Below are 12,980 nucleotides of genomic sequence, written 5' to 3' on the forward strand. Positions count from 1 at the left end.
GTCCAGCACTGAGGGCCTTCTGACGGTTCCCTCGCTATGAGAAGCCAAGTTACAGGGAACTAGGCAGAGGACCTTCTCGGTAGTGGCACCTGCCCTGTGGAACACCCTCCCACCAGATGTCAAAGAGAACAACAACTACCAGACTTTTAGAAGGCATCTGAAGGCAGCCTGTTTAGGGAAGCTTTTAATATTTGATGGATTACTGTATTTTAATATTTTGTTGGAAGCTGCCCAGAGTTTCTGGGGAAACCCAGCCAGATGGGCGGGGTATAAATAATAAATAATAAATAATAAATAATAAATAATAAATAATAAATAATAAATAATAAATAATAAATAATAAATAATAAATAATAAATAATAAATAATAAATAATAAATAATAAATAATAAATTATTATTATTATTATTATTAACTTTCCTTCGTATTCTTGGAAACTTTTACAGGTAAATATCTTTATAATACTCATTTTAGAGGTACCTCAGAAGTTATATAGTAAAGTCAAATCATTCCTGTTATTCTCTGATCTAATGCTTTAATATTTTGTTTGTGCTTAGCATTGCTAAATTCAAGGTGAAGCTTGACAGAAGAGTTATCCTTATCATATTATTAAAATTGTGCAGTACAGCTGGGAAGTGCAGGGGAAAAGGCACTGATAATTGCATGACAAGGTACAAAGCTATACACAGAGCATATTTTACCGGGAGCTAAACCTATAGCACACCTTGTTCAATCTCTGCAATACATGCTTTATTCTAGATTTCCGCAATCTGCTCTAAAGTCTACAAAGTACTCCTATACATTTCCTCAAAAATATATGGAAAATATTTCATCTCTAGACTGTCAAAAGATTATGGTGCTGTTTCTTTTACAACATACTCAATAAATGTGTTGTATTATATAAACACTGATCAAAGCAAAGAGTCATGAGAGCATTCATGACACCAAGCATTCTAAATCCATAAATGTCAAAAAGTACCTTGCTATAAATCCCTTTCCATAATGTACTATATACAGTAATACAAAGAAGGGTAGGGGAGAAAAGGAGGAGGCTGAAAAGGATCTAACATCTATGCAACAATCTCCCTTTCCAAAGGCATGTTCAAGGTGCACATAAAGGTAAAGGTAAAGGTACCCCTGCCCGTACGGGCCAGTCTTGACAGACTCTGGGGTTGTGCGCCCATCTCACTTAAGAGGCCAGGGGCCAGCGCTGTCCGGAGACACTTCCGGGTCACGTGGCCAGCGTGACATCGCTGCTCTGGCGAGCCAGAGCCGCACACGGAAACGCCGTTTACCTTCCCGCTGGTAAGCGGTCCCTATTTATCTACTTGCACCCGGAGGTGCTTTCGAACTGCTAGGTTGGCAGGCGCTGGGACCGAGCAGCGGGAGCGCACCCCGCCGCAGGGATTCAAACCGCCGACCTTTCGATCGGCAAGCCCTAGGCGCTGAGGCTTTAACCCACAGCGCCACCTGCGTCCCTGCGTCAAGGTGCACATAACAAGTGTCAAATCTCTTCCAAACGATACCCTAGACTAGAGCATCCTTCAACCAACCTGGTGCCTTCCAAATGTTGGACTACAACACCAATTATCTTTCGCCAGCTTAGCTTGATAATGATGGAAGTTATCGTCCAGCAACATCTGAAGGGTGTTGGCAAATGATACATTTATCATCACTGCTTGATGAGCTAGGATAACCGTTCTTATTTTGTTTCACAAACACACACACAAATCTAACAATACAATTTGTCGCATCGCCTTCAAGAACTGACATGGTGCCTTTCAGAACTAAACTGTAACTAAAAAACGTGAGGTGTATACTTACAAATTTTATTATATATTCACGTGGCCAAAATCTAGAACAAAGTTCTTGCTTGACTAATAACCATTCACTAATGTAAGGAAGTCTTTTGAAGGAGCAGAAATATTCATTTACACTTTTTCTGCTCCTAATCCAACAAACTCAGGGTGTTGTCCATTGTTTAGCATTTTATTCCCACAACAACCCTTGAAGGATGGTTAGGGTGAGAGATAGTGACTGGTCCAAGGTAACTCAATGAGGTTCATAGCTGAGTACAGAGTTGAAGAGGGATGTCCCCAGTCCTGATCTGGGATTCTAACTGCTGTGCATCACTGCCTCTAGAACTGGAGACTTACTCAATTCACTTATAAAAAAGAAAGAAAGAAAGAAACTAAAGATTTTAAACTAGGACTGCAACATTTAAGGCAATTAATCATTTATATTAATCAATTAAAGTAACACATTTTGATAAACTAAAAATATGCCTCTGATTAATGGGTTCAATTTGGGGGGGGAGTTTTAAATAAAAGTACCTATAATAACCGTATGAGTGTGTACAAGAGAAATACTTGTTCTAAGATTATTCTTTCTACATGCATGTATCACCTTAAAACACAGAAAGTATACTTTTTTTGTTTAGAGGCATTTTTTTTCTTACTTACAAATGTATGCATACATTTCACTGCATGAGTAAATTAATGAAAAAGTGCATTAATTCACCCGAGTACCCTAAATTAACAAATGATATGGAAGAACAGGATGTTCAGAGGTTTTTCCACACGAAAATCATGATAAAATCTTTCAGATCTGCTGGATATGATTTGAAACCTAGAGGGCTAGCTAGTCATCTCATGTATATCCCATGGTGTGCACACTGTTTAATTTCCTGAGGGAAGCATTCGGTGGATAGACTGGCAGCTTTTCTTCCCCTTTTTATTATCATCCTATGAGATATCTACAACTACAATTTACCAGGAATGGTAGTGACTGTTGTAGCTCACCTGTAATGGCATCTCTACCTCGGAGACTTTGGGCATGCTGCTGGCAAATGGCAACATATCAACCAATGTGTGCTGGCGTACAGGTTCTGTGTAAATAAATGTACTCTAAGTGACATCACAGCATTTGGGCACACTGAGCACAGGAAATAGCCAAGTTTATCCCACACAACAAGTTTGCAGGAATTAAGCATGTAATGATATTTATGTCCAAAGAACTGCTCTCCCATAATCTCACTATTACTGTTGCAGACAGCCAAGGCCTTATGTTTATCACCAGTGAATCTAAATGCACAAGGTTGACAAGGAGACTTTTCTAAAGGGGAGAGGATATGATGAGTGTGGGGACAACAGCCAGTCCTAGAGTTCGCTTCCTAAGAAACATAACCACATAGAGACACTCTAAGGCAGACAAGCCATTCACACAAGGGTGTGGTCATGGCATCCTTTATAATGAAAATGGCAGTGGATATGTAAATAAAATAGCTGGTTTATGCCAAATTCCTTCTTCATGTGGTCCTATAGTGAAGTGCATGACGCAGAACTGTTCAGTAAGTCTTCTTCGTTCATTGAAATAAACACATGAATTAGTCAAGTCATTAGCTCTGCTGCCCCTAATCACCATTCTTTTCACCCTTGTGAAGCTAGGAGCATCCTGCTGTCAGGGACTGGCTGGACACTGAGGAATGGTGGCTGGATTCTGATGGGTGAGCACTGGGAGAAGGTGGGTTGGAGACTGACTTCTAAGAATGGATCAGTGATCTGGGGCAGCCTGTAACAGCCAGGAGATGAAAGTCAGAGACAGGAGAAGATGTAGGATTGGAGAGTGAAGAACAGATTCAGCAGGAGGGGGAGATAGGTTAGGCTGGGGTAGAGTCAAGGACTCCACACCTCCTCCTCATCCTGTCCCCACCTCTCCTGCACCACTGTCTCCCAGGACCAGAAGAGAATTGAAGAGGGAGGGGCAGAAACACATTATACCTACAGACGCAGTCTTTGCCTGCTTTTGCACAACTCTGGTTGTGGAGATACATAAACTGAGGTTGGGGAAAGGTCTCTTTGTTGCGGCAACTGCCTCATTGGGTACACACCCAAGAGTAGCTGAGAGACGTACGAATGAGGGACATGTCCTTTCCTAACTTGTAAGTGTACTTTTGACAATAACGAGAATCTCTCACTCTAAACATTCCTTGCCTGACAGCACCATGACATTCTAGGACCTTGGAAAAGCAGCTTTTCTGAAATGCCTCCGTTTCATGGAGGGTGACAGCAATGGCAATGGGCAAGTAACCACACTTGTACCCAAAGGCCCCCTTCACATGTTTTCTTTCAGAGGAAGAACACCTGAAGAGGGTTTGCAAGTAAAAAAGTACTGCCATTATATTTGGTAGATGCAAAACTCCAGCAGAACTAGGAACAGAAGTTGCAAAAATAATCTCTTGCTCTCCATAGTAAATTCACATTATGTAACTACATAAAAATGCTCAGTGCTCATGCTCCTTTTTTGCTAATCATTGAGCACACCCTTCTACACAACAGCTCTTCAAGTAACTATTACTCCAGTCAATGACATACACAAGTAGTTTCCAGGAATATTACTGACAGTGAGCTACCAAATGTCTAATGCCCTTGAACACAGAGGATAATGTGCCAGTTTTGAGATACATCCAAGCTGGCAATAAATCAGTATCACAGTTGCAACAATCTGAAGCAAAATACCTTGGAGGACTTGTTTTCTCTGCGAAAAAAGTTACATTTTTTATGACAAATCAAACTGGGTAGTGATCAACATGTTCTTCGAAGCATCATGTATTTGTTAAACTGCACAGGCAATGTTATTATTTTAATTACACCAATGCTGAAAATTTTGGTTTTGACCATTATGCAAGTAGAGACTATGGAATCTGTCCATCAGGGCAGGGTGACTTGGAATAAAGGAAGACATTATGAACCCGTGCTCAACAGCATCACCAAGAGTCTCTGTGATTTTTCACCCCTGCAGTGATCTCTGAATAGACAGTTATCTGAGGCTTTGCTTCTGAATAAGCACAAAGGACAGGAACTCTTGTTCACAATACTGCATTCAGTTAGAATTGCCTGGCTTGTTTTTTGGCATGTTAAGTGCAAAGCTGTTAAGGAGATAGAACTGACTTCTAAGTCAGGCTTCTTTCTCCAGTGGACAAATAATACTCCATTTTATGAAGCAGGCAAACTTTTATTGGTCTCAGATGACCACAATACGTAAATTTACTCGCTTTGTTGTGCCGGAAACAATGGACTAGGAGTCCAAACATGCTCTCAATCTCCTCCCATCCTCTCTCAAAACCTCTTTTCTGAATATGCTCTGAAACCCAGGACTTTGTGCAAGCCAGTAACATGTTACTAGCTAAGTTAGATTACCTTTATTACTTTTGTTTCAAAGTCAGTGTGAATTACTGTTGCTTTTTCTTTCCCCCTAACCATTAATCTTTAAAATGCTTTCCACATGTAAAATTGTACCAGATGCAGCTAGTGCAGTGGGGCAACACTGCAGAGCTTCTCTTCTGACACCCATTGCGGCTGCCGCTTATCTGGATGGTGTGGGGCAGGAGTGAAGTAAGAGCTGCACATGCACACCAGTGAAGCTCCTGACTGTGTGCTTACACAGCCCAGACCACACTATGCCCATGAGTCTGCCCTACCAGTGACGCCAGTCTTGGGAAGCCAACTCTACCACGCATCTCCATTGCAACTGACGACACTCCTGGACTGTATGGTTGCTAAAGCTACTCCTTGGATGATAAGGTAATTTTATAAGGATTTGTTAAGTTCTCTGTTCACGGGGCTATGGGAACCTATATCCAAAATTTCTCCCTTTATTATTTCCCCCTGGAGCCGGGCCGAAGGGACTTGTGCTGGTTGTCTACGAGTCACAGTCCTCTAGCAGTTGAACACTCTAGAGTAGGGCATGAGGTTCATTCTATCTGGTGGCAACCTATTGTAATTCTTCCCTCCCCCTCTTTTTTTTGGGGGGTGTGCGTGCGGAGAATCTTATACAAACATGGGAGTCTGCCTGTAAGGAATTGTCTCCCCCAATCACATAAGGTAACACAAGTATGTCTGGGAAACAGGCATGCAAAATCTTGTACGAATCAAATTGCTAGTGAGCTATACATAGAACTGAGAGTATGTTCTGAATAAGATGTTCTGGGTAAAATATTGTACTGTACATTGTGATTTGTTCCCCCACATATGATCCCTTTGTTTTAGATATCTGTATGCTTGATCATGCAAGCTGCTTTATGCAGGACATTAATTTGAGTGTTATGTGTCTGCGCATATATATATTTATATCCTTATGAACTTATTTCAATATTCTGTTTTTGATGATAGCCAGAACGACAACATTTTTGGTCCATCAAACTCTGTTGTACAATTACATGAATTTACTTTTAATAAATTACCATCTTTGCATATATCAGTCAAACCACAAAGGCTAAATACTTGCAACAAAATGCATTATTAATTTAATTGTCACAGCCTATTTAGCTAACTTCCATTAGTATTTGCTATAATACACAATGTATAAAAGAACAGAATCAAATTCAAACCATAAAGAAGCAGCTGATTTAATGGGCCTAGATAATGGGTTTGGGGTTTTGTTTTTTGCAGAACTGTAGCCAAAAAAACTAGTGTTCTAACAGGGCAAGAAGAAATGGGAAGCTTTGCTCAAGATTACACAGGTATGGGAATGCTATACTATGAAGCTGGATAGATCAAACAACATTCCGCTATATAATGTACCTGAATGTTCGCAATGTTAAAAAAAAAAATCCAGATTTTTTAAGTCTATGCATTTTCCTGTAAGGCAGTCTAGTACAATATCTTCTGAGTGCCTTCTTTGAAAAACACCTTCCCTCAACAAAGGCTGAGAAGAAGCTCTTAAGAAAATGTGTATTTGTTGTGTGTGGGAAGGGGAGGACACAAAAAAACTGTTAGGTGGCTTCTGTATGTATTTTTTTGCAGGTAGGGGCTTGTGAAGCATGGAGTGTGTTTGTGTTTGGGGTGCTTGGGGATTTGGGGGCCCCAAGATACATTCCTTTCAAACTGGAGAGTGGGGGAAGCTCCATTTTAAAATGGAGGAATGAAGTGGGGAAAATATGTTTTGCGTTGCACAAAGGTTTCCCTACCGGAGCAAACAAGTACTTGGGGAGAAAGGCTTTATTTATGGCTGCAGAGAAAAGGGGAGAGGGAAGATTTGGGGGGGGGGGTATGTCTCCCTATTTGGAATTTTCAACATTTTTTTTTACTGTCTCCAGGGCTGCTTTGTAACTTGTCCGGGTTGCTCTCTTCTCACTAGCTTTCAAAAAAAAAAAGTGGGGGCAAGTTACATTATATCAGGGTTTGCTTTAAAATACATTTTATCCTTTGAGGGTTGCAACACAATCCTAGCCTCTATTCAGAAGTAAGTCCAGCTGAAAGCGATGGCATCTTCTCCAAGATAAACAGGATTAGAACTGCAACCGTAGTTGTGAAGTCATGGTTCAGATCACTTCTCAGCCATGAATTTTAGCCACACCACTTTCTGCCTTAGCATTCTACTTCCACATTGCAGGGTTGTTGTGATGCTTACATTATTATGTATTAATATTTTTATTATTAGGTGAAACATTTTACACAAAATTAATAATGTATAAAAGAAATAATCATAAAAATGCCAGTCTCTTGCTTCTGTGTTTACATGTCTGGGTTTATGCGAAGGCCTTCAGTGTTTGTATGAAAACACAGTGTGTGTGTGTGTGTGTGTGATACGGAAGTGTGTGAGGGTTTGTGGAGTGTGTGTGCACACAAAGGGTGTCTGAAAGAGATTGTGCTTGCACTGACCAGGCCCTGTTCACCAGAGAGCTGCTTGGCTGAATACGGAGCTGAATTTTAATCAGCCATATCCAAATCTCTTAAATGGAAGGCTTTTAAAAAATGCTTAGTCCGGTTTAACCTCTTGATTAAGTGTTTCTTCAAGCCAATCAAAAACTTCCAGAAAGGACAATTGGAAAAAAGGTGAGCATTTCAACAATCCACGTACTGCTCAACTCTAAGCCATCACCAGCAAGGGACTGATAGTGGGAAATTAAATTGTGGCTGCAGGCCTGCCAGAACTATTCAGCTTTACAGAATATTAAGGGGAAATGCCACATTTTCCATGAAAAGAATTACCAACAGGAAAAACTTCACTTCTATAAACATGTTTGGATCTGCTTTGTGTGTTCTTTTAAACAAATAAAAAATAAAAGCACATATCTGTCATATCCATCACTAGTTCAGGTAAGGTTTAAGTGCAAAATGTTGGTGTCTTGATCTTGTCTATCTGCTTCTAAAGCCACATGGGTTTAAAATTTGGACGAAGAAGAACATCATCATCATGCTATTTTACTGCAAGCTAGTACTTACTGATCTAGTCAAAACGCTTTGAAGTAGTATGGGAGACAGAGAGGAGAAACAGGATCACCCAGAAAGACTTCAGAAAAACAGAAAATAGCAGCCTAACTCCATACCGCTAGAGATTAAAACACTCCTTTATTTTATTTTTTTATCTGAGGTGACACCTCAAAATCATACCTCCCAGGCTCAGATAGTATATCTGAATACCTACAGTGTGATTCTTTATGGTACACATAGTCACAAGGGTGACATAAGTGACTTCTATATAGTATTTATGATAATTATACAGTAACTGCACCTCAGTAGAAATATATATTTCTAGAGCGCTGGAAATGAAATAAAACATGAGAAGAAAGTGCTGCAGAATCCAATTCTGCTTCCAGAACAGCCATCCTTTATAAAGCAAACTCCTCTAGCTCTAACAGGGTACATCTGTTGTTTCATGCAAGCAGTGAGTTCCCCAATCTCACGTTGTACTTAGCTCAAGATCTTTCTGATATAAAATTATGAATAGTGGCTAGGGAAAAGTTTTTCACCCTCTCGCATAATACTAGAACTCTTGTTGGAATGGTGGAAGATTCAGCTGATATAAAAGGGACTAGAAGATAACTAATGACACACTGACTATTTTTAAAGTATCCAGAGATCAACTTGGAAATCAAAAAATAATCCACTCTGAGGAAACTGGGATAGTAAAGAACTGACTAATCCAGTGGTACTTTGAGGGTATCAATAGCTTTATCTGTAATGTCAGCCTTATTAATCGTGTTTGCTTATGACTCCCCATCAAAAAGATAAAGCAAAGAGGGATCTTTTTTGTGAATCAACAGCTTGTTACAAGAAGACAAAAAGACAAAAATGGCTAAATCTTTTAACTGAAAGAGATAAACAGCTTCAGATATTAGTATATCTCTCAATAAAAAGTGAACATCAAAATTCCCTGATAACAAATACTCAAGGCAGTCAACGTTAACTGTAATGATGAATTTAGTAGGGAGAAAGTCCCACAATGTTATTAGATTCGAAAACCCTAACTAAAAAAACCCAAAGGTTTCACACTTCACCCCACAAGTTTTCATAAACTTTGTTCATTGCCCATGGTTAGTTACAGAATTAGCTAGAAGTCGATGACCACCATGGTAGGGAGAATTTCAAGCAATTTGTTCCTTCCTTTCTCTGTGTAGCAAATCCATCCCATAAGCAACAACTGGGATTAAAATGGTCAAAGACTTGTGCCTCCACCAATTAGTTGTTGGTGCAAAAGAAACCAAGTAAAGTGCCAATGTGGGAATACGAGGAAAACACCTGCTGAAAACTTCCCTGTTCTGCCAGGTCTATGCAGGCAGTTAAGAGTACACCCCTCACAACGGTCTGCTGATGTATTCATTTATTTGCTTTTAACTTGTTTTTACTGTCTGGTGTTATGTTTTTATATTGTTGGAAACATCTGCGATAGATTTTTATGATACAGCAGTATATAAATATTTTTATAAAAAAATAAAAGGCTGCGCCTGATGGGAGAGGTGTTCCAAGGGGGCAGCAGGTTGGCATAGGTGGCTTCAGACCTTGAAATCTTAAATAGGAGCAAATGTTGATTGATTTGGTTATATCAAACTATTAAATGCGTAATTAATGCATTTAATAGTTTATTATTATTATTAACTTTATTTAAAGAATTCTGGCAGTGTGAGGGGATTTGACTAGATGATCTATAAAACCCCCTCCACCTTCTAATGAAAGTATTCAGTCCTATTAACAATGAACCATCTGTTAAACACCTATAACTTTTTGTGGTGTTGTCAAGTGGCTATGTTATACTGTTCATAACACAGAGATGGGAAGCATCTTAATAGTATTCTGCCTTTTCATCTCAAGCCATGTTTTGCCATATAGTAATAATATATCACACCTGGAGTGATGGAAGAGCAAGAGAGAGGCTTATCTTATTCTTCCCCCCCGACACACACACACACTCTGGGCCATAGCAGCTATTTGGACAAGTGAGTATCAGGTCAAAATTATTTCTATGTACCATTACCACCTCTGCTTTTGCATGCACACAGAAGCAAACAAGGATGCAGCTCTGTGTAACATTTCCAGAACAGCTTTTAACCTATAGCTTGGTTTGTATATCAACAGACCCGTAAAATAGTTACTTTACCTCTCTTTCGGTGTGCCAACTCCGTGTTTTCCAAGTAAGTGAGTATTTAGGTGCTTCTTCATTACAAACGCCACCCTGAAAAACAAAATTAGTTTTTTGTTATCTTTCCAGCTTAGAGAACTTATTTCCCCATAATATCATGCATTCGCAATATTACATACTCTGGAAATTTTGCAGGGCTACAGCCTAACAGCACAGTACAGGGGACGTACCAAAAGACAATGCAAAAATCCTGAATACACAAACACAGTTTTATTTCTTTATACAAAATAAATACACGCACTGCCCAAGGATGAGATTTTTGTTTTTCCCTCAGGCTCTTGCTATGTAAGAAATATTAAGAACATGGTTAGTGCTCTGTGTCAGCACTGCAACCACATGTGCTGAGTTCACCAAAGGATATATCAGAGTAGTATTAGTAACAATTTCTTTTGTTTTGCTAGAAGCCATAACAAAGGTAAAGGCATTCAGAGTTGAGCCACAAATTTGGCTCTTACAGCCAATGCAAACAGAGGAGCACACAATGTAACATAATTTTCCTTAATCAAAAGCAAAAAAGCACACAAACTCACTTGATGTAACAAAAAAATCCCTGTGGCTAAATTCAGACATATATTTTTCACATGGATCTTTATATAGGAGATAGTGGTTAATGTAGTGAACACTGTATTCTATAACAGTTTTACAAAACACACTGAAAGGCTGTTCCAAGAGTAATTTCTGATAGTGGCCAACCAGAAACCTAGAGGGCATTAACATGGAGTCTTAATTCTTTAAAAGCAAATCCGCATGGAACCAAAGTAATTAACTTCAAATAGTTAGCTTTCTCCTGGTTCATCTTAATACATGGGTACAACCTAGACAATGGACCATTAACATATCAGTCAAATAAGCTCTCTAACACAAACAAAAACCGTATCCACAATTGACTGGATCGTAATCAACTCACTATCACATTCTCTAGCAAGTGTATCTTTTGCAATAACGTGCTTTTGAGAATTGAAGGGTGAGCCATGAAATATACAAACCAGATGTGAAGAAGGCAGAACAAGGATTCCATCACGGAAATTTAAAAGCCAAACTTGTATTCTAGCCAGGATAGAAGGCCAAACCATTTATGCATGGGCATTACAGCAGGAATGCTAACAAGTAGGACCAAAACTTTATTCAGAAATAAATTTTGAACATCCTCCAACTCTTGGACTGATGATTGGCAGAGACCTTAAAGTTCTACAATATTTAATATGGGGGGGGGCGGGAAGAGAGAACAACCTTAGGCAATAAAATGTTAAGGGCTGGAGCAATAACTTGTCTCCCTTTGTACAGAAAGAGCTTTAGGATCGCTCATACCATATGACTTGCATTAATGAGAATAGCATCCTAGTGAATTAGGAATTAGCAGTGAAATGGACCCCTGAATAACAAAAAAAAAATTGTCATATAGGGTTGTTCGAAATTGCCCAGTTAAATGTGAGAGATCTCTTACCCAAATACAACTACTTTAGTTTTAGCAAAATTAATGTGAAACTGTTCCTTCTCACAAACGTTAGCCAGCAGGTCCACCTGATTTAACAAACCACCCATGGTAACAAAATATAACCATAAAACCTGCACAAAGGAGGATACTGAGCTTTCCATTTCCTATGGCCATGGGGGCACACATCCAGTTTCCCAAGCAATTTAGCCAGACCTGAAACATAAAAGCTGGAAAGGAGGGGTCCCAAAACACACCCCAGTCTGACTCCCTTCATAGCTGAGATTGGGTCTGTTAAAAGACCATTCCTTCCTACTCTTGTTTTTGACAGTAGGATCTTGATACAGATACCAAAGGCATGCAATTTGCCCCACAGGTTGTTTCTGTCTCTCTCAAAGCAAAAGCATGTGCTGGCTGGGGCCGTCAGATGGTGCTGAGCTGCTCTCAGCATAAGTATCATACCAAGCCCTGATGGGAGGTCTTTGCACACCTTCACATCACTACCCAGCCTGCCCACCAATAGGTCAAGAAATGGAAGCTTCCTTGTTCAAGTATGGGACTGATCATTGGATAAAAAATGCACAAAAGGCCCCCTTTTCTCAAAAGGTCTAGCACACCGAGTGGGGTGGGGTGCGGAATGGAGCTCCGTAATTCCTTCTGGGGAAGCTTACACCCATTGGCACACCCATAACACTGTGAAAAAGCACGTTCTAAGTCCTTCTTCCCCTTCATGGATCACTGCCTTGCCGTGGCGAAGGGGCTTGAAGAACTCAGAGAAGCTATGAACTATGCCGAGCAGGGCACCCAAGATGAACAGGTCATAGTGGAGAGTTTTGACCAAACGTGATCCACCTGGAGGAGGAATCGGCAAGCCACTCCAGTATCCCTGCCAAGAAAACTCCATGGACAAAGACAACAGGCATATAAAAGTTATGACGCTGGAAGATGAGCCCCTCAGGTCGGAAGGCGTCCAACATGCTACTGGGGAAGAGCGGAGGGCAAGTACAAGTAGATCCAGAGCTGATGAAGCGGCTGGGCCAAAGCCGAAAGGACGCTCAGTTGCGGATATGCCTGGAAGCGAAAGGAAAGTCCAATGCTGTAAAGAAAAATATTGCATAGGAACCTGGAA

The 12,980-nt window shown here is 40.1% G+C and overlaps 1 protein-coding gene across 1 annotated transcript in view; it reads right to left on the bottom strand.

Annotated features, from left to right (window-relative positions):
• Window positions 1–12,980, bottom strand: part of ZNF407 (zinc finger protein 407) — a 347,724-nt gene that overhangs the window by 197,970 nt on the left and 136,774 nt on the right. Inside the window, exon 4 of the mRNA XM_079983722.1 lies at window positions 10,378–10,452. Coding sequence (XP_079839848.1) covers window positions 10,378–10,452 — 75 coding nt within the window. The remainder of the gene's footprint in view (window positions 1–10,377; window positions 10,453–12,980) is intronic.

Source organism: Podarcis cretensis (assembly GCF_951804945.1).
Source record: "Podarcis cretensis genome assembly, chromosome: 7".
Taxonomy (NCBI): domain Eukaryota; kingdom Metazoa; phylum Chordata; class Lepidosauria; order Squamata; family Lacertidae; genus Podarcis; species Podarcis cretensis.